At 31.5% G+C, this 21,751-nt stretch overlaps 2 protein-coding genes across 2 annotated transcripts; both read right to left on the reverse strand.

Moving 5' to 3' along the window:
- Positions 1–3,975: 3,975 nt before the first annotated feature.
- Positions 3,976–17,964, reverse strand: LOC134715169 (uncharacterized). Its single transcript, XM_063577149.1, has 11 exons — positions 17,891–17,964; positions 16,830–16,908; positions 13,754–14,353; positions 12,731–12,797; positions 12,205–12,246; positions 9,196–9,240; positions 8,133–8,156; positions 7,732–7,800; positions 6,182–6,322; positions 5,924–5,996; positions 3,976–4,379 (listed from the first exon to the last, which is right to left on the reverse strand). The coding sequence occupies exons 2-11, from the start codon at positions 16,893–16,895 to the stop codon at positions 4,235–4,237; spliced, it is 1,272 nt and encodes a 423-aa protein (XP_063433219.1). The 5' UTR covers positions 16,896–16,908; positions 17,891–17,964; the 3' UTR covers positions 3,976–4,234.
- Positions 17,965–19,991: 2,027 nt separating this feature from the next.
- LOC134716565 (toll-like receptor 13) lies at positions 19,992–21,540 on the reverse strand. The gene is made up of 3 exons (XM_063579577.1): positions 21,531–21,540; positions 20,897–21,034; positions 19,992–20,410 (listed from the first exon to the last, which is right to left on the reverse strand). The coding sequence occupies exons 1-3, from the start codon at positions 21,538–21,540 to the stop codon at positions 20,037–20,039; spliced, it is 522 nt and encodes a 173-aa protein (XP_063435647.1). The 3' UTR covers positions 19,992–20,036.
- Between the last annotated feature and the right edge of the window lie 211 nt (positions 21,541–21,751).

A 21,751-nucleotide genomic window follows, 5' to 3' on the forward strand; every position in this document is an offset into this window, starting at 1 on the left:
TTACTGTGTATTCCATCCATGTGTTCGTAGATAGATGTTTTTGTGTCCTGTTAAATTGTTCCTTTTAAAAAGTTTTGGATTCTCATAAATTCTATGTATAACTTTTGGACTAGTTTGAATCTCGGTCTATTTCTGTAATTTATTCTTACATACTTTTGATTATTTAACCCTGTATGCGTTCATTGCCTATGTAAATTTTAAAATTGTTTAATAATCCTGGTACTTTTGATAACTATTGTATGCACATTGAACGACAAATTTATGTGACGTATATAATTTTTCTGACATCAGAAACTCAAATCAATCCATGTGTTCGTAGATAGTAGATGTTTTTGTGTGCTGTTAAATTGTTCCTTTTAAAATTGTTATACGATGATGACTGATGTACCCATATTTTGACTATTTTATTAATTGTGACTGTTTATTTAACGCATCATGTAAATGTAGCGGAATTTGATGAGACTGTTATTCAAGTGAGAGGGTTAGCGCTATAGAACCAGGTTTAATCCACCATTTTCTACATTTGAAAATGCCTGTACCAAGTCAGGAATATGACAGTTCTTGTCCATTCGTTTTTGATGCGTTTTGTTTTTCGATTTTGCCATGATATTATGGACTTTCCAAATTGACTTTCCTCTGAGTTCAGTATTTTTGTGATTTTACTTTTCGCTTATTTTCGTTGGTACAAAATTTAATGGATTGAGGAAAACTTCCATATTCGTGGATATTTGAATTCTTGGTGTTGGCGAAGTGTGCATACGTTCCTTTAGAAAACTTGTATTTCGTTGAACATTTAAATTCGTAGTTCCACCGTTCCCACGAAATCTACGAAAATTAGTATCCAACGAATATTGATGAATCCCCAGTACTGGGTTTTGTAAATATGTGTTACACTCATTAGTGACGCTCAAATCCAAAAATGTTAAAAAGGTCAAATAAAGAGATGAGGGTAAGTGCCTGTCAAACGAATAAACCTACTGCATGTATTTGCATTTGGTCCATAGTCAGGAAATTCTTTTTCAGTGGTTGTCTTTTGTTGGTTCATAAGTGTTTCCTGTTCAAATGGCTTTACGATAGTCCCTTTTTACCTTTGAAGCGTGCTGTTCGGTATGTGCTAAAGGCCGTTAATTGACCTATGATGGATGAAGAGTTGTCTCATTTGCACTCATATCACGTCTTTTTATATATATCAACCTGATAACCACGTATGAGTACGGACATAATAAATGAAATCACTCATTTAATAGAAAAGTGATACCAGTCTGATCCATGAACTTGGATTAAAGAGAAGGGTTGAATATAGATTGACTAACAGTAAATCTTTTAAATACTATTACCACCACAATTTTTACTACACTATGTAATACATACATGTTGAGAAAATGTTTAAAGTTTTAACGGTGAATATCATTAAATTAAGAATGGCCCAATACGCACTGTAAGTAGTGTGTGACATTACTGGTTGTTTTAGTTTTGATCTGCAAAAAATGCAACATCAATCTTTTTTTTTAATAAAATTAAAAGTTTTTGTAAACCATGATTTGTTTTAAATAATTCCTGATGCATGCCCAATATTAGAACAATTTATAATTATTGTCAATAAAAGTTTACTAATTTTAAAAATATAAACTTGGATTTAATAAAAGTATAATCAATACAAAACAGTTATACTGTACCATATAGTCGACAATTTTAGAAAGGGTTTATTCTCATTAGCTTGATTTTAAATTACTAAACATGACATGTAAAATTAAAAAGAAATCATCATAGATACGAGGCTAAACGTTGTGTACGTAAGACGCGCGTTTCGCCTACAAAAGACTCATCAGTGAAGCTCGAATTACAACAGTTAACCAGATGCTCCGCAGGGCGTAGCTTTATACGACCGCAGAGGTTGAACCCTGAACGGTTGGGGCAAGTATGGACACAACATTCAAGCTGGATTCCGCTCTAAATTTGGATTGTGATTAAATAGTTGACACAGCATAGGTTTCTGACACAGAATGAATGTATTCAAATGAACTTAAAATTTTTGTTTTCTCTTAGAGCAATTCACTATGCTGTTGAATATTAATCCTCTCAAAAAAATGTTTGAAGAAATTTTCTTTTTATTTATGAAATTTCAAATGAGAAAAATTTAACCCAATTTTTTATTCACATCCCCCTTTCCCTTATTCCAAAACTAATTTCAATTAAAATATTCTAATGGAGTTTGCAACAATTACTACTCATTTAAATACATGATGTAAAAAAACTGCTTGTTATCACTGAATGGTAAAGATTATTTAAATTTATCAGTTGGTAGTAAAAAGTGAATATACATTGTATATTGTATATAACAAAGATTTAAGTTGATTCTGGACAAAGAAAGATAACTCCAATTAAAAAAAATTCTTGCAGATATTTCTTGCTTACTATACTGGACAAAGAAAGATAACTCTTAATTAAAAAAAATTTGCTATTTCACAATATTGTGAAATTAGATATTTCTTGCCATTGCACAATACTGTGCAATTGAAAAGACTTGCTATTGCACAATACTTAATATAATAATTTTAGATCCTGATTTGGACCAACTTGAAAACTGGGCCCATAATCAAAAATCTAAGTACATGTTTAGATTCAGCATATCAAAGAGGCCCAAGAATTTATTTTTTGTTAAAATCAAACTTAGTTTAATTTTGGACCCTTTGCACTTTAATTTAGACCAATTTTAAAACTGGACCAAAAATTAAGAATCTACATACACAGTTAGATTTGGCATATCAAAGAACCCCAATTATTCAATTTTTGATGAAATCAAACAATGTTTAATTTTGGACCCCGATTTGGGCCAACTTGAAAACTGGGCCAATAATCAAAAATCTAAGTACATTTTTAGATTCAGCATATCAAAGAACCCCAAGGTTTCAATTTTTGTTAAAATCAAACTAAGTTAATTTTGGACCCTTTGGACCTTAATGTAGACCAATTTGAAAATGGGACCAAAAATTAAGAATCTACATACACAGTTAGATTCGGCATATTAAAGAACCCCAATTATTCAATTTTGATGAAATCAAACAAAGTTTAATTTTGGACCCTTTGGGCCCCTTTTTCCTTAACTGTTGGGACCAAAACTTCCAAAATCAATACCAACCTTCCTTTTATAGTCATAAACCTTGTGTTTAAATTTCATAGATTTCTATTCACTTATACTAACGCTATGGTGCAAAAACCAAGAAAAATGCTTATTTGGGTCCCTTTTTGGCCCCTAATTCCTAAACTGTTGGGACCAAAACTCCCTAAATCAATACCAACCTTCCTTTTGTGGTCATAAACATTGTGTTTAAATTTCATTGATTTCTATTTACTTTAACTAAAGTTATTGTGCGAAAACCAAGAATAATGCTTATTTGGGCCCTTTTTTGGCCCCTAATTCCTAAACTGTTGAAAATAAAACTCCCAAAATCAATCCCAACCTTTATTTTGTGGTTATAAACCTTGTGTCAAAATTTCATAGATTTCTATTAACTTAAACTAAAGTTTTAGTGCGAAAACCAAGAAAATGCTTATTTGGGCCCTTTTTGGCCCCTAATTCCTAAAATGTTGGGACCAAAACTCCCAAAATCAATACCAGCCTTCCTTTTATGGTCATAAACCTTGTGTTAAAATTTCATAGATTTCTATTCACTTTTACTTAAGTTAGAGTGCGAAAACTAAAGTATTCGGACGACGACGACGACGCCAACATGATAGCAATATACGACGAAATTTTTTTCAAAATTTGCGGTCGTATAAAACGGCTAATTTAAATGTTACACAAGTAGTATGTAATGTAAGTTTTAATTGTTTCCATCATGACTTGATGGAGATGATAGAAAAACATAAAGACATTCCTTGAGTTATAGCTTTAAAAACCTATGTATAAAACTATCCATTTGCATACTTTATTTTAACTCCTTTTTCATCTTAAAAAAGACGATGAGACGAAAATCTAAGTTAATTATAAAATTTGTTTTATTATACCAAATTGTGCTTTGATACAGAAAAAATATTACCATGTGAAAATCAGAGTCTTCCGAAAAAATAGTTGATCGTGATCAAGTAGTAATTTTAATATAATATTTTTGATTCCTACTAAAATAATGTTTATAATAATCCAACACAACCTGAAATGAATTAGGGTTTAGACTAAATAATATTCCTTGGTTTGATGAACAGGTGCATTATTATAAATATGAAAATATTTTCTTCATAAGCCCTCCAAGAAAGAGTGGAAATACAATTTCTTCAGAAGTTCAAGTTCATCTGTTCCTATCAGTCTCTTTATTTCTGGGATTGCTGATTCCTGGAATACAGTCTTTGTTCCTTTCAGACGAGACAAGGCCAAATCATATCTGAAATAAAATAATAAAAGGTGACTTTTATTCAACAAGAAGATATTTTTTTCTTTGTGAAATAGAGGCGAAAGATATAAGAGGAACATTCGAAAATAAATTGGCAGTGCCATGTCAAAACACGAAAAAAAAAGAGAAAATGAAAAAAGTAAAACAAAACGCAACATAGAAAACTAAAGACTGATTATAACACGAATCCCTCTTAAAATGCAGGGGCGATAAGGATAAAGAGATCCTGCTCCACATATAGAACCCGTTGTGTTGCTCATATATGTACACACCTGGTGATAAGCTTAGTCAAACTTGAAAGATCACAGTCTAGAAAAAGAGGACAGTATGGTAGTTATGACCATTGAAAAATAACCGTTGTCATCTGTGAAACATATATTTTATAACGGTCAACTAACGATGTAAATGTTTTTGAAGGGATTATTTCAACTTTTTTAAACATTTTGTCTTGGACCTGTGTAACACTGATCAGCTGTGGATAATATACGACATTAAGGATTTGTCATTGAAATTGTGTTTTACCTAGATAACCGAGCTGACAACGTCAAATGATGGACCCCAAAAATGATTACTAGTACTCTAACTTATCAATAGAAATAAGAAGCTGTGACATGATATCTCCATCCAAGTCACAATGTGTAATAAGTAAATAATTATATAAGCCAAAGTACAGCCTTCTACACAGAGTATTGGCTCACAACTATCAACTAGCTATAAAGGGTCGCAAAATGATTCTGAATAGTCGTGTTAAACAATGCAAACAGGGAATCCAACGGTCTAATCTAGATTAAAAAAACGAGAAACGAGAAACACTTATGAACCACATCAACAGAAGACAACCAATGGACAGAATTCCGACTTAGGTCAGGTGCATACAAATGCAGCGGTTTTAAACGTTTTAAAAGGCACAACCCTTCACCTTAACCTGATACAGTAGTTACATCATAAAAAGACACACTATGAAATACCAATTGAAATGGCTTAACTCAATTCTTCTTTTGGTTTGTGTGTTAACAAAAAAGATAGAAACTCTTCTTTAAATTATAAAAGCCAAACAAACAAAGCCAGATATATGATCTAGTTTGCTGCAAGAATATGCCATTACAGTTTCATTATGTAGCACACGGCTGATATCTGGCAATATCAATATGCAGAACATCAATAAAGGTAAACGTACCAGGCAAATTTTTGGTTTGAAAGAAAAAATGAGATTTTTTCGTTGTTACGTGTGAAAATCTGTCTATGAAGTGCTTATTAATATGTTTTGCCAATGAGTCAGTATGATTATGCTTGTGGTAAATCCAGTATTGTTAAGACACGTACTAACATTTGGCAACTATTTTAATAATTCTTAGAGAATAAACACGACTAACTAATGCAAACACCAGGTTTTTTCCCTGATCGGTTCAATTCAAAATGGCCATTACAGATAAACATAGATTAATTAATGTAAGACAGTCATGATATTTAAAAAGAAATCAGATTAGATAGTAGAAATATTATTTGTGTACATGGTGTATGTCCATGTAACTTACCTTTGGCTTGTAAGATGTTCTTTGATTTCACTAAAACTTTTCATTAAATGGTTTGCATCATTTGGATCCAACCCTAAAAGCAAATAACAGCAAATTGTAAATTGAAAATAATTAGTACTACAATTAAAAAAAAAATCTTTAATGAAATGAGTGAATTTTATTAAAACTTGTAATTCATCTTAAGGACCTCAGTGTTGTCTCCATTTCTAATAATTACTATACCTGTAATACTTCAATATTGCATTCTGATAAACTTACCGCCAGATAACATATCTGTCTGACTGCCTTCTAATGCCTCTGGATTTTCTAACATTAATTTCATTTCATCCTCTGCCACTATCCAAGGTAAACTTAAATCTTCGTTAACTGACAATGTCTCCAAAGCTTGATCTAACTCACCTAAAAATTTAAATAAAGGCACCAGTAGTATACTGTTGTTCAATAGACAACTTTCGAGTTCGATGTATTTCCGTCAAGAACTCTGGTTTTAGTGAACATCATTTGTACGTTTAGGGGCGTCGTCACTTCCATTCCAATGTTGAGCCAGTGGTTGAAAAACTATAATCCTATATTGTACAATATTGAATTCTCAAAATTGACAATCAACATTGCTGTCAATAGGGAATTGTCATTAAGTACCTACAGAACAACCATTATTTATAGTTGATCCTGCACAATGACTATCACTAAGACGCTTGATGAACGTAAATAGTGCAGGTATACAGGCGACCCCCTCTATCTGGTATATGACGTTATAATATAAAGGCGCGTATAATTGACGAGTTTTTTTCCAGTGACGGATGAACTCGAAAGTGGTCTATTGTCATAAATCGATTAAGCGAAATAAAATCCTGGTTATGAACTAAAATTGAGGAAAACACATCAACTATAAGAGAAAAACAACGGAAACATGAACTGCAGCAAGAAAAAAACAACTGTCAACATACATAGAAACAAACTATTTAATAACAAATGCCATACTCCTTACATGTTATATGATATTTTAAATAAAAGGTGGATTGAACCCCGTTTTATGGTTAGCTAAACATATGGCACTGTATTTATTTGAAAATAAACATAGTTGCATTATTAAAGCTTGGATCTGCTACTTGATAGACTGGCATTGTTTCATGAGATATAACAATGGTGTTTTCTCAAAACAATACATTTTTGTGTCTATCTAGTGATTGTCAATAAGATATAAACTTACAGGTTATATTAAATAATTTTCTCTTCTGTCATTTCGTGGTTGTTCTTTACAATATAAATTTACAGGTGACAGTGAAAAGGTTCTCCCCGCTTTATCTGTTTTATGTTATGTATAACTTACAGACTATAATGAATGGTTCAATTCTTTGTCATTATTTTACTGATCCCTGAGATTTGAATGTTTTGCATTCATGAAATTGTTCTCTCATTTGTCAGTGTATGGCTGTTCTAGTCGATATAAAGTTACAGGCTAAAACTAAAGATTTTCAACCTTATCAGTTGTTTACTGTTCTTTGTGATTTTAATTCTCAGGCTATAATGAATGGGTTTCCCTACTGTCATTTATGACTAGACTCTTTGAAATTGGGTTTTATGTCAGTTTTTCAAGATATAACTGAGATATAAACTACTGGCTATATATTTTCTATTGTATACTCTCGCATGTTTTCCTTTATCGGTAATATATAAACTTACTGGCTATATTTTCTATTGTATACTCTCGCATGTTTTCCTTTATCGATAATATATAAACTTACTGGCTATACTTTTCTATTGTATACTCTCGCATGTTTTCCTTTATCGATAATATATAAACTTACTTGATATTATAGAAGCTTGATTCCCTGCTTCAGTCGTGTCTGATCGCTCTCCCCATTCAGGTTCATAGTCTGAAAGGAATATTTTCTGTATGATATTGTCTAATTTTAATAAAAAAATCACTATTAATTTCATCCGCTATATAAATGTGCGACAAGAAGATGTTTTTCATATCATGGAACATTTCTTTACATCTTTAATTTCAAGATTTTAACACTGGGATTGTCGTGTTATTAAACATCCATTATTTACTTTTATTTAGCAAAGTTGAAGCTTCACCTTGAAAAAGACACTTATTATTTTAAATACTTTAAATTTAAGCAAGAAGTTGCAAATGATGAGGCGTAATGATAGGGTCATTGATAGTTTTACGTTAATTAAATAAAAATGTTCTTGGTTTTACCTTTTCTGTGTCTTGAAGGTTTTTCTGAAAAAATAAATAAGTATTATAACAGACAAATGTAGCATCTGATTAGTTTGATAATGGTTTAGAAATGAGAACAGACATTGAAAAAAAATCTAACAAATGAGTATGATATCAATAGATCAAAAGATATAGGAAATCTATTCATGACACAAACTCAAGTCCATTTTTGAACAGGGATATAATGTGAAATATGAATCTACCCTGGAAAGAAACATTGCTAGTTTATACGACTCGAGTGTAAGTTTAACTCATACGACATTAGACGTCATTTTTACACATTGTTTTATAAAATTTTAAAGTAAGGAAACGATTTATTCGATTTAAGATGAATATATATTATAATAATAATTTCCGGAAACAGTGTGCTGATCAAATGAATAACAATATATTTTTCAAAGAAGAAGCATTTTATGTCATAACAAATATTATTTATTGTGTTACAGTCCAATAAATTTCTGTTAACTAAAATTATATGTGAAAAAAAAAGAAATTGAGGAAATAATTAAAAACGTTTCGTTTTGACAAGTCTTTCATATTCCTGGTTTCCTTTTCCTTGATTTCAAATGATATAGTCTCTCAATAAATCTGACTATAACCTGTTTGTTGTAGTTTATTTTTTTAGTTATACAACTCACTCTAACTGTATTTACAAAGAAATGGGTTACATCCATTGTTTTTCTTGCTTGAAATTCTATAGCAAGCTTAAGGTTTAATACTATAATTTACCAAAAGTTCTGTGATTGAGATGAAGAACAGCAATTAAGCACAGTAAATTTGGTTTGAGGGTTTACTACTATCATGTCCTTGATGAAAAGATTATTTGTTATAATATATACCCTCCAATTTGACAGTGCATGGTGAAATTAAGGATCAGTGTTAAATGTTTTAAAACAAGGATAAGCAGTTACGAAGGCCGTACGGTGACCTATAATTGTTAATGTTTGTGTCATTTAAGTCTTTTGTGGATAATTGTCTCATTGGCAATCATACCACATCTTCTTTTTTATATAAGCAGTTACGAAGTATTTAAAGTAAATACCTTGTCTTTTCTGAAGTTCCTGGCTAACATTTTCATCATGATTTACTGTAAATTGCAAATAATATGTATTATATCTCCATAAAAAAATATAACAGAGAAACTGAAATATAATGTTAATTCAGAAAGGGAAAGTCCATAAAAGTGACTGACGTAATCAAACAATAGACAATATCAACCAATGGACTAAACGGAAAAACACTTTTAAAACTTGACATTTTCAACGTAAAAAGGGTTGGTAAAACTTGGTTTTATATTTAGCAGAACCTCCTACATGTATGAATGTGGTTTTTACATTGCAATGACCTTGAGGTCATTCCGATGTAGTGTTATCGCCTAGATTTCCATTATGTAAATTAGTTTTGGGATTGTAACCGATCTATTAACATGATAAATACGTGCACACGAACGAGTGCAAAATAACATTCCTTATCGATTGATATGAATAAATCTCTTCAATGAATACTGATAAAAAAAATATTTGTTTACAACATAAATTAATAATATGAAAATGTTTTGTAGTTAGATAAAACATATCTATATATATAAGTAAAATTTTATTGAAAATATCAATGCACACGTAAAGATAAATTGAGTTGAAGCATGCGGAAGAATATCTCAAGAACGTTTTGCGACAATACCGGCAAGGACCGGTAACTCTGTAATTGTTTTTGCGGGAAAATATGAATGCCTGCTCGTATCCAATATTTAAGAAAAATCTAATTTTTACAGAAAAGTATCCACCATGCACTTGCAATGCACTATTATTAGAAAAGTAAAATGGAATGATAAAAAAATGGATGGAAATCATAGATACATGTAACTGATATTTTAATATAATTTATAACAACAAATCAGTGTATCAAATCAGTGTATAGATTTGTATCATTACAATATAGTAGTTGTTACGGTGAAGTTGAATTTCCTGCCATTTATTCATCAACCACACTCAACTCAACTCAGACAACCTTTGGAGTCTTCATTATTTTATCCTGAAAAGTAACACCCCTTTTTAAACTCAGTGTTCTAAGTGAGGTGTAAAATCTTGCAGTGTTAGAATTATGATTTTTTACATCCTAAAAATATATTAATAAAAATAGCGGTAATTAAAATTAACAATTACTTTCGAACTATCATGGGTGATTATACAAATACAGTGCAAAATACTCTTGACATATTGTTACAGAGCAGGAGCAGAGCTCTAATAAGTGAATCATTATAAAACCAAACAGATTTGGCAAAATTGCCAATGATACAACTCTTTGTGAGCGACCAATGACACAGAAATTATCAACAGAGGGTAACTTTACGGCTTTCAAAAATGAGTATAACCGATACTGCATATTCACCTATATAACAATTCAAACCAAAACACAATTACAAACGGACTGATTTGTAATTATACAAAATAATGATCGAAAAATAAATATGATATACAGCAACAAACGACAAAAACTGAAATACAGGCTCCTGACTTGGGACAGACACATGCAGAATGTGGCATGTTAAAAGAGTCTTATGGCGAAAACCCTCCCCTAACCAGCTAGTATAATGGTGTTGCATTACAGCTAACTTTAAAAATATTAAATAGAATTATTTGCGTTTTGATTTGTACAAAATTTCAAAATGGTTTTGCGATTCAACCTTAAATACAGGTAAAACTTAACCCTTCCTGAGCACCTGAGATCACCCTAGTTTTTGCTGGGGTTTGTGTTGCCTTGTCTTTAATTTTCTATGATGTCTTGTGTACTAATATTTGTCAGTTTATTTTCGATCTATGAGTTTGACTGTCCCTCTGCTATCTTTTGCCCTCTCCCTTTTTAAAAAAAAAACAAAAATCAGGTTATACAATATTTTTGTTCCATTCGGACGTATAAGAGACAATTTTCTTAATAAAAAATATGTCCATTTTCAATACAATAGGGCAAATATGGTATCTAGTAAATCATCCAATAATGAAAGATCGATTCGGACTTTCTGAAACTGACGTATTATACATGACCAGAATGGTTTCTTACTTACAAAAGTTTACCGCTCAATATTATTCTCTATTCATAAATCTACATATGCATCAGAGTATAAACAAAACAATGTTGATGTCTATAGAATATTTAAAATAGAATTCAAACAACATTATGAAAATATGAAACTTCTTGATAAAACAACAAGTAGATTTTTGAATGATGTTTATAAAAAAATATAATAACCATAATGTATTATTGCGCATGATCATTCTTCTGTATTACTATATAATTATATTATGTAGAAAAACTCAAATGTAAACAAATGTATTATTTTAAGATGTTCAAATGTGACGCAAGGTCAATGATTACCTGTAGGCACAGGCACTAGACGTTCTTGACAGAACGTCTAGTGCCTGTGCTGTAGGACATGATTTTTGACCCCGTACTGTCTACTGTCTAATTACTGGAAAATATCTAATATTTTAAGAAAAAAAAAATCGTTCTTGATCAATTTATCATAAGTCAATGGAAATATAACAAAACTCACCTTCAGAAATACTCAATTTAGATCCTTTGTTCATGAAATCATTCCACGTGTTATCCTTCAATCATTCGATCATCTCAATTTTCACGAGATTATGCCGATCAAGTTTAAGGGTCAATGATTAAATTATAACCAACATCGGATAATGAATAGTACAACTTCCGTATTTATGTTACATTATGATGACCTCCACAGAACTAAGAACTTAGACAAATTGTTAAAATCAATGTATTGTATTTATAATAACTAATCATAATTAATATATATATATATATACATATGAATATAAATTTACTGTATAATCTCCCTGGTTAAACAGTAACTAATTCACAGGGATACCCGGCTGAATGCTGTGAGTCGAGTAATTTGTTAAACAGCAAAGAAATGTGCAATAAAAGATTTATCGTTTAAAAAAAAAAAAATGTTTACCGCTCTTATAATTTACATACTTTCCTGACCCTATTATATATTGCTACGATTACATAACCTGAGTAACTTACTTACTTTGTTCTAAATCTGTTAAATATTTGGCAATCTTTGAATGATCTGAAGTAAAAATAGAGTATTCAGAAAACTATTTCTAAAAACTGTACTTTTGCCATTCATTTCCTCCACATATTTTTCATTTCTGCTTATAACTTCATTTATCTATAATAATCAGTTGTGATAAATGATTTGTGGTGGACATTTTTTGTCTAAAAAGACGCTTTTACTAATCTTTGCTTTAGCATTTTTCTTGGAGGTACTATTAAAACATGGTTTCACACAAGTCATTTTTGGGACCCTTTATATCTTACTGTTAGGTGTGGGTTAAGGTTCCGTGTTGAAGACCGTAATGTGACCTATAATGGTTTACTTACTAGTAAACAAATTGTGACAAGGATGGAGAGTTGTCGCAATGGCACCCATACGTCATCTTCTTGGGAAGCATTGTAATGTCAAGCATTGCTACTCTGCAAGAACTACTTCTGATTAGATAAAAAGTTATAAATAACAGAGATTGAATTCAGTAATATATGTGTGCACTTACCTTCAAAGATATGCTTTGGTTTTGGTTTGATCATTTTGATAGCTTCAGTAAAACTGCTGTAGCCAACCTAAACGGGAAAATATCTTTTTATAGAGATAAACATCATGGGTTGTTATTTTTAAAAATACAATTTGAAAATATAATCCTTGAACAGAGGATTATTTGGAAAATTATTTTCATGAAAAAAAAGAAAGAAAGATAAAGTTGAATATGATTTTATTGCTTTTGGTTATTATTGTTCTCCTTGAAACTCGTTTATTAATCGTATGCTAACAAATTATGTTTTTCTTTCTTTTTAGGTGCTTATTTCCTATTTCTATACACAAATAAAATAAAGGGTGACGTTTAATCGCAGCAAAGTTTCACGATTTACTCCATCAGAAATTTCAAAGCAGATTGTTCATTGAAGAGGAACGCATCTCTTCGAAAATTTAACGGACGCCCCCATAAGTTGGTTAATCGTAATGAATATCTATTTCCAAGATGACTATGGATATGTTCCATATGTCGTGACCAGAATCCCACCTCCTTTTCCTACAATGTGACTAACAGAGTTAGATTTATCTCAAGATTTGTACTCACAAGAGCAACAAGACAAATACCTCATGTGGATCAGGATTGGAGCACCTGAGATCAGTGTTGCGACGTCGTTAGTTTTCTATGTATTGTGTTAGTCATTGATGTCTTTGGGAAATACGAGTTTAAACATCTCTTTGCCATCTGGTGTCTCACTTAGAGCAAGACAATATTGGATATTCAAAATAGTTGTAAGCCTCCTACTTTTTTATTACAAAAAATAAATAACAACTGTCAATTTATAAAACTGAAGTTATAATCATTACCAAAGCTTAAACTTAGACTACATTCATAACTGGACCATTGACTATATATATATATATTTATATAGCTACTTACTCTTAAAATATTGACAACTGGTCGTTTTACTTTTCAGTCCTGAATCCCTCACAACTGTACCATTAAATTAAAAAAAATATTATGATTTTTTTTCAACAGAATACTCACAGCATTTTGTATTACAAATTTCATCTTGACACTTTCCAATACGATATTATTGGAATAGTGTTGAACAAGGGCTCTTTCTATACTATGGTCTGTTCCTTCTTTGTAAAACATTAAAAAAAAGTCTGGCAGCCTTTTATTGAAGTCTCGGAACAAAAACAGTGCTTCCTCATCTAAAACGATAGAATAACTCTTCTGAGGGATTTCATCTTCGGTACCTCCTACAGTGGACACCTGGACTTCAAGATCACCTGTCCATTTTGGACAAAGATAGTCAATAAATCCGCCTTTCGAATGTAAGTTCCGACGGCATATGTTCAAAACCTTCATTGTATCATCTAGGGACTCAAATAAAATCAGGAACCAGACAAAATCAGCTCCAACCATGGTAGATATCTGTACACCATACTTTGTATCACCATTTTCACCTCCAACTTTTCTAAAAAAGCAACTTCTCAATCGGGTAATCTCTGTCTGATGAATAATACAATTATCTTCATTGCCATCCATGGTAAACTGGCATGGTTCATTATTGGTAAACTTGCCTTTCACATCCACTTTTAAGAGGGAGTGATTATCTGAATTTTCTGCTGCAACTTTGACCTTTATAAAAAAACATAACTATCAACCAATATGACTTCATTAATATAGAAAAGAGCAAACACTTTTTGCATGTTGTACATGTATATATGTTTAAACTTTATACATTTTGATATTTAGAGAAAATAAGAGAAGATACACACGCTTTTTTTAATAAGTTAACAGGAAGTTGCTATCAGCTATGGATTGAGCAACACTTCACACGATAAAGACATTTGACACGAAGTTGCTATCAGTGATGGATTGAGCAACACTTCACACGATAAAGACATTTGACACGAAGTTGCTATCAGTGATGGATTGGGCAACACTTCACACGATAAAGACATTTGACACGAAGTTGCTATCAGTGATGGATTGGGCAACACTTCCCACGATAAAGACATTTGACACGAAGTTGCTATCAGTGATGGATTGGGCAACACTTCACACGATAAAGACATTTGACACGAAGTTGCTATCAGTGATGGATTGGGCAACACTTCACACGATAAAGACATTTGACACGAAGTTGCTATCAATGATGGATTGGGCAACACTTCACACGATAAAGACATTTGACACGAAGTTGCTATCAGTGATGGATTGAGCAACACTTCACACGATAAAGACATTTGACACGAAGTTGCTATCAGTGATGGATTGGGCAACACTTCACACGATAAAGACATTTGACACGAAGTTGCTATCAGTGATGGATTGGGCAACACTTCACACGATAAAGACATTTGACACGAAGCTCGATGGCAATTTAAAAGAAACTGTAAAGATCTGTAAATTAGTGTAAACAATATTTTATCATGATAAACACAAGTATAAATTATAAACACATATTCACAATAAGGATCCAGAAACAAGCAGCAATTGCTTATATTAATCTGTAAATTGTAGTTGTAACAAAAATTTCACACATACCAAATATGTGTTAGAATATGTTTGGACTTGTTTATTTGCATTTTGGCCTTGAATGTTTGGCCCTAATATTTTATTGACTGTGCATTTACATTCAGATATCGCCGATCAGATTTATTCGTTCATAGTGTATTAACTTACGTTTTTTGATTGAGTTAAGCCTGACAATTGATATTTTATCGTGCGGTTTTCTATGTTATGTTATTGTTTCAGAAAAAGGGAGAAGGTTTGGAACCATTAAAACGTTTAATCCCGCGGCAAATGATTGCTCCTGTCCTAAGTCAGGAATCTGATGTACAGTAGTTGTCGTTTGTTTATGTAATTTATACGTGTTTCTCGTTTCTCGTTTTTTATATAGATTTGACCGTTGGTTTTCCTATTTGAATGATTTTACACTAGTAATTTTGGGGCCCTATATAGCTTGTTGTTCGGTGTGAGCCAAGGCCCCGTGTTGAAGACCGTACATTGACCTATAATGGTTTACTTTTTTTTTAAATTTTATTTTGATGGAGAGTTGTCTCATTGGCACTCACACCACATCTTCCTATATCCTATATCCATAGAATATATAAGTATTCGGTTCAGTTGAACCTGATGATCGATTAGTCTGACCTGCATCAGACAGTTAACATTTTCACATTAAGACTCACTGATGCAAAATTTCAGGAAATTCTTATTTGCACTGTTATGTTTGAGATAAAATGCAGCGGATATTTAGGGACGTACGGATATACGGACACATACACAAAATTCACAAAATAATTGTTTATATCACATAATCCATAAATTCTTTCAAGAAGTCCAAGACAATAAGTTATATGATTTCATATTAATTGATTCAGACGATCTACGGATCCATAGAGGATTAGTAAAATCTATCAGTGAGAAGTTAGGAGGTCAGGTTCACACCACGGTTTTGTAAATGATACCTTAACTGTCAATATTTTACAACTAAATAGGCATACATTACCAAAACTGTTAGTAACATGCACCAGAATTGCAAATACTACCAAAACAGTCAATACGTCAATAATACGACCGACACCAAACTCATAAGTCGAAACGGCCAAAAAAAGATAAAAAAAAAAAAGAGACAAACAACAGTGTTCAAAACACAACATCGAAAACTAAGAGTAACACGAATCACAGTAAAAACAGGGAGGATCTTAGGTGCTCCTAAATGGTAAGCAGATCCTGCTTCACAAAACTGTCAATTCTTCCCGAAATATAAATAAACTTCAATTCTACCATACGTTTGATTTATATTCAGACAAAAACAACAGGCATAGTAGTCAATATTTCAACAAGATATGTTTAAAACAAAATATGGCTGAAAGTTCTATATGTTGTTTTATTTCAACCCGTATTTAATCTGTTCTAAACTGATGCATGAAATAATTGAAATAATAAAAAGTCCAATTTAAAACTTTTTATAAAATCACTGCACCTTCGCTATTTTTATTTCTGTATAGCAATTATAGTAGACCATATTGTTAGAAAATATTTCAAAATGAAAAATTTACACATTGTTAGTCGTGTATGGATTAAAAACTTGTGTAAAAAATACCTCCTGACTATCTGTATTTGTTGCTTTGTATGCCCATTCCGGAAGTTGTACTAAACTCTCCGCCATTGTTGTAATGTTACTGAAAAAAACAGAAATATTCATCATAAATATTACTTCAATCTAGAGTATATCTACTTTTTTCACTAACAGATTAACAAAAATCGTTTGCCCCCTCTCCCCGTTTAATGCAATAGATTTATGATTTTGCCTGCAGTTAGGAATGAATCGAAAGTTATCAATTGGTCCCAAAGGCACTTGTCTCAGATTTGTTTTCCTATAAACCTTTGATACCTTTATATAAAGGTGTATAGGATTATTTTTTTAGAAAAGTGCCTGTGGTTGGTCCACATTCGAATTAATTCTAGGCAAATACACCAACTTTTTGAACAAAGGAATACATCTTATAACAATTATTTTCAATGATCATTCTATTGTTGCATGAATAGTAATGTTATCTAAAATGTTTAAGAACTATCATTTACATAGTGTGACAGTTTCTCTAGTGTATACTATATCTAACGTTAGTCTATATTTATAATAGAGTTATCTTTCTTTATACAAATAACGTTACTCTGAGCATTGCATCTATATATATATATAGATTCAATCTTGTGACAAAATTGTATCAGTTCATAAAAATGTGTCACGTTATTAATTTATCAATTATCACGCTTAGGAGACATTTGTTCAATTTTAATGAATTTAAGTAAACAGTGGTATAATTTTAACTTCTCTTTTGTAATTAGTATCAGCAGTTATTGACAAAGCCCTAGCTGTGGCTATGACGCACATTACAACTGCTATAATATATGATATATTAACAGTAGAGGAAACTGAAAAACCCGGAGCAAACCATTTGAAAAACACATAGATCTAGATTGAAGCACATACCAGAAAGGGAAGAGAGAAAAGGCTAAGGAATTTCATTCTTGTCAGAAAACAAAAGCATATAGAAATCTCTCAAATTAAACATGTGCTTTTAAAATATTAACTTACAATAACCTAAATGAACTGGGTTTTTTTATGAATTTTATTTAAGCGCTTTACTGTGATATACAAACCGTCTTTTTGATTATTAGTTTCCTCTTTTAACATGGAAATTCCCTGTTGTTAAAAATACTAATTTACTTTCGTTTTCGTTTTTATAGATTTGACCAAATACCTTATATAAACAAACCAATAACGTACTCACGTTTTTTTCAGCATTGAGTTCGTTACATATATATTATGATATAGTATTCAATGAAAAGTAAGTAAATGAATAACATTCTTTATTATATACTTTCGAGTATAGAACTTGGTCTTAATCTGTTCGAATTGTAGAAAAAGGGTAACCGGATCATCTGCCGAAGATGTACTGACAACGCGTACAAGGCAAAATAGAAAAATCGATAAAAAAATGTTGACCTCGGAAGCCTAGTGCTCTAAAGTAGTAAAACTACTGTATGACTAGCCAGTCAACAATGAAATTGTGAGTTTCAATCAGGCAAGTGGCAAAGAAATAGCACATTAGTGCTGAAAGAGGCGTTAAACCCCAATCAATATATCAAAACGGCAATTAATAAGCAGAAGGGGGATGAAAACATTATAACGGCAGATTCAAGGAAAAAAACGTGTTTGTAAATATGATATCATATCCTAATCGTACGCTCATATTGTTTATGTAACCCGTACATTTAGGTCTATGTAAAATACTTTATTATGGAAAACATGTTTCACCCAGCCCCAATATTTTTTGTGAATGTCCTTAGTCATTTAGTCAAGAGCATGTACCTTTGAAAAATATTTGCACATCTGGGTTGATGGCACAACTGGTGGACGTTTCGTCCCCGAGGGTATCACCAGCTCAATAGTCAGCACTTCGGTGTTGAAATGAATATCAATTATACACAGCTACTTTTGCATAGATACTATTTATGTACCAAAAAACTGTAGCACTGGAAATCTACTTTTAGTATTCAGTACTATTTTGTTACTTATAAATTATTGTAATATTTAGGTACCTGTATTTTACAGTACTTGATTTGTACTTGAAATTTAAGTACTACAGATTTTTGGTTGCAGGGTTACATTTTCAGACTTTTGAAATTTTGTCTATTTCAATTCTCATAAAGTTATGATGTTCAAACATGGAATACTGTGGAATATCATTTTTGGTATATTTTGTACCAAAATTTTTAGTACAAATCAAGTACTGGAAAATTTAAGTACCTAAATATTACAATAATTCTAAAGTTAAGAAATAGTACTAAATATTACAAGTAAATTTCCAGTACTACAGATGTTATGTACAGAAATAGTACCTATGCAAAAGTAGTTGTGTATGGTAATTTTTATAAACCTGTTACAAAACTTTGAATTTTACGAAAAACTAAGGATGTTCTTATCCTAAAAAAAAATTACCTTAGCCGTATATGGCACAACTTTTTGGAATTTTCGGTCCTGAATGCCCTTCAACTTTGTATTTTTTAGCTTTATAACTATTTTGATCTGAGCGTCACTGATGAGTATTATGTAGACGAAACGTGCGTCTGGCGTATTACATTATAACTCTGGAACCTTTGGAACTAATTAATAACTTGATGTAATTTTGTTCTGTGTGTCATATTTGTGTTTCGTTAATCATTGTTTTTTCATAAGCCAGTCGATTGGTTTTGTTTGAACTGTTTCAAATATTGTCATATAGAGGCATTTCATAGCAGACTTAATTTTATGTGTTTTACTCGTTGACAGAGACAATAAAAATCAAAACCAAGGAGTAAACAAAGACTCACAAAACCAAAGGACATTTACATCAACAGTTATAAATACTCAATAAGAAACAACACGTGTTTAAGGCCGTACATTGACCTATAATCAGGGTTTACTTTTTTAAATTGTTATTTGGATGGAGACATCTTCCTATATCTAACACGAACTCCACTAAAAACCTTGACTGAAATTAGGTGTCCCGGAAGGGTAATGATTTCCTGTATCGTATACGGCACCCGTCGTGTTATTTCTTTGTTCAGTTCGGTAATGATGGAAGAATTGCTTAAATCCACGATATTTGGATTTTATTAGATAGCTCTGCTATTGGAAACCATACCACATTTTCTTATCTTATTTTCTTACAGTAAGTGCAAATGTGGTGCTTATTTCAATAACTTGCATGTTTATTCATTTAAGTTTCTTATGTCATCAGTCAAACTTCAATTACTAAATCGTTCACATCACGCTTCGTCTTAACAAACTAGAATTTTCATGACCGTCTGTACGAACTTTCTTTGATTTCTTCGGCATTGATAATGCAAGTCTTTTCCAGAAAGTCCCTACATCCCTTTGATTGGTTCCTCCAGGCCACGTGATATAAGTTACGGATTGTACAATACATTTGAGTGTATCATCCATTAAACCTTGGCAGTTGTCAAATTTATCCAGAAATATTGGAATAATTTTATGTTTTGATTTACTGTTGATCATTTCAGCATGAGCCACTTCGTATTCAAATGTAGTATAGCCTCCTTGTAAATATTCTCTGCTGATGATCATTATTGTTCTACGACTGTTGGCAATGGTGTCAAGTATGTTAGAAGTGATGGCTGAAAAAATAAATCTTGACTTTATATTCAGTATTAGATGAAAAGATTTAAAATGTGATGTGGTAGTAATATGAAATGATATGTAAAAATGGGTCGCTAACTTTCATATGAAGAAATTTTTCATGGGAGTTTCGTGTCACGTGTTCAGTGTTTCATTATCTGTGGGATGTTTTTTACTGATTATTATTAATTACATAATCATTTGTCGATTGCATTATTTATTCATCTTTAATGGTAAAATTTTGACTGGTCGTCTTTATTTTCGTAGTTTTTTTAACCAAAGTTTTAAGAAGGTGTTGATGGTGTGGCTTTCTTGTAGTCTCTGTTAAATTTATTCATTACATGTAAAGACCCAAGTCTATTTAGAGCTTTAAATATGTGGTAGACAAATGCCTTCTAGATTTCAATAAGTTTCTGTGATTATAGTCTCTAACTCAATTATGTATCCCATTTAAGACCCTTATAAACTCATAAAGTCATATTGACCTTTTCCTGGTAAGAAGTCCTTATGATGAATACACAATTTAAATCCCAATTGTTTTTCCAGTTTAGGGTACAGGTTTTGATAAACAAACTGGTTATCTTCCTCCTTAAACGATACAAATGCATCCCACAATTTAGAATCTGAAAAAAACAAACACAAAAAGTCAATAAACTATAATTATGTAATTGTAAAAATAAAAGAGATACAATTTATCCCGGATTTATTTCACAGCAGTTCTGTAAGTTGATTGGTCAAACTACTTAAAAAATTGACAGCATACAGCTAAGGGTTTATGAACTTTTTTGGCGTATTTTCAGATAATTTTAATAAAAAAAAAAGCTTTTCCTATGTCGATATGTATGCTTTGGTGAAAAATTTACATAACTACGCGAACTTTTTCAAATTTTGCTTTAAAATACGATCAGCAGCAATGTGTAGTATTTGGATGGAATGATGAAATGATTGTTAAAGGTTTTACGAATATTCAGAAGGTAGATATATAGCTGGCTATATAACGACTAATGCATGTACCACTTAAAGTATAACGTAAAAGTTCCCAAATTGCATCTATTGTGCGAGATAACAGAGAAAATGTTAAATTGGATTTCAAAGAGACTAAACAATTTGTATTTATACAATTTGTCATAATGCACGTCTTTAAACATTGCTACATATACTCAATTCCAAATTAAACGTTCGTTCGTTCGTTCGTTCGTTCCTTCCTTCCTTCCTTCCTTCCTTCCTTCATTCATTCATTCATTCATTCATTCATTCATTCATTCATTCATTCATTCATTCATTCATTCATTCATTCATTCATTCATTCATTCATTCCTTCATTCATTCATTCATTCATT

The sequence above is a fragment of the Mytilus trossulus genome, chromosome 4, assembly GCF_036588685.1.
Source record: "Mytilus trossulus isolate FHL-02 chromosome 4, PNRI_Mtr1.1.1.hap1, whole genome shotgun sequence".
In the NCBI taxonomy this organism is placed as follows: domain Eukaryota; kingdom Metazoa; phylum Mollusca; class Bivalvia; order Mytilida; family Mytilidae; genus Mytilus; species Mytilus trossulus.

Excerpts from the sequence above, each read along its gene's own strand:
- LOC134715169 (XM_063577149.1), bottom strand. The coding sequence starts at position 16,895 with ATGGCGGAGAGTTTAGTACAACTTCCGGAATGGGCATACAAAGCAACA. Across the intron at positions 14,354-16,829 it reads CAAATACAGATAGTCAGGAG|GTCAAAGTTGCAGCAGAAAA; the intron begins GTATTTTTTACA and ends TTTTTTATAAAG. Across the intron at positions 7,801-8,132 it reads ACCTTCAAGACACAGAAAAG|ACTATGAACCTGAATGGGGA; the intron begins GTAAAACCAAGA and ends TATTCCTTTCAG.
- LOC134716565 (XM_063579577.1), bottom strand. Across the intron at positions 20,411-20,896 it reads GGACTTCTTACCAGGAAAAG|CCATCACTTCTAACATACTT; the intron begins GTCAATATGACT and ends TTATTTTTTCAG.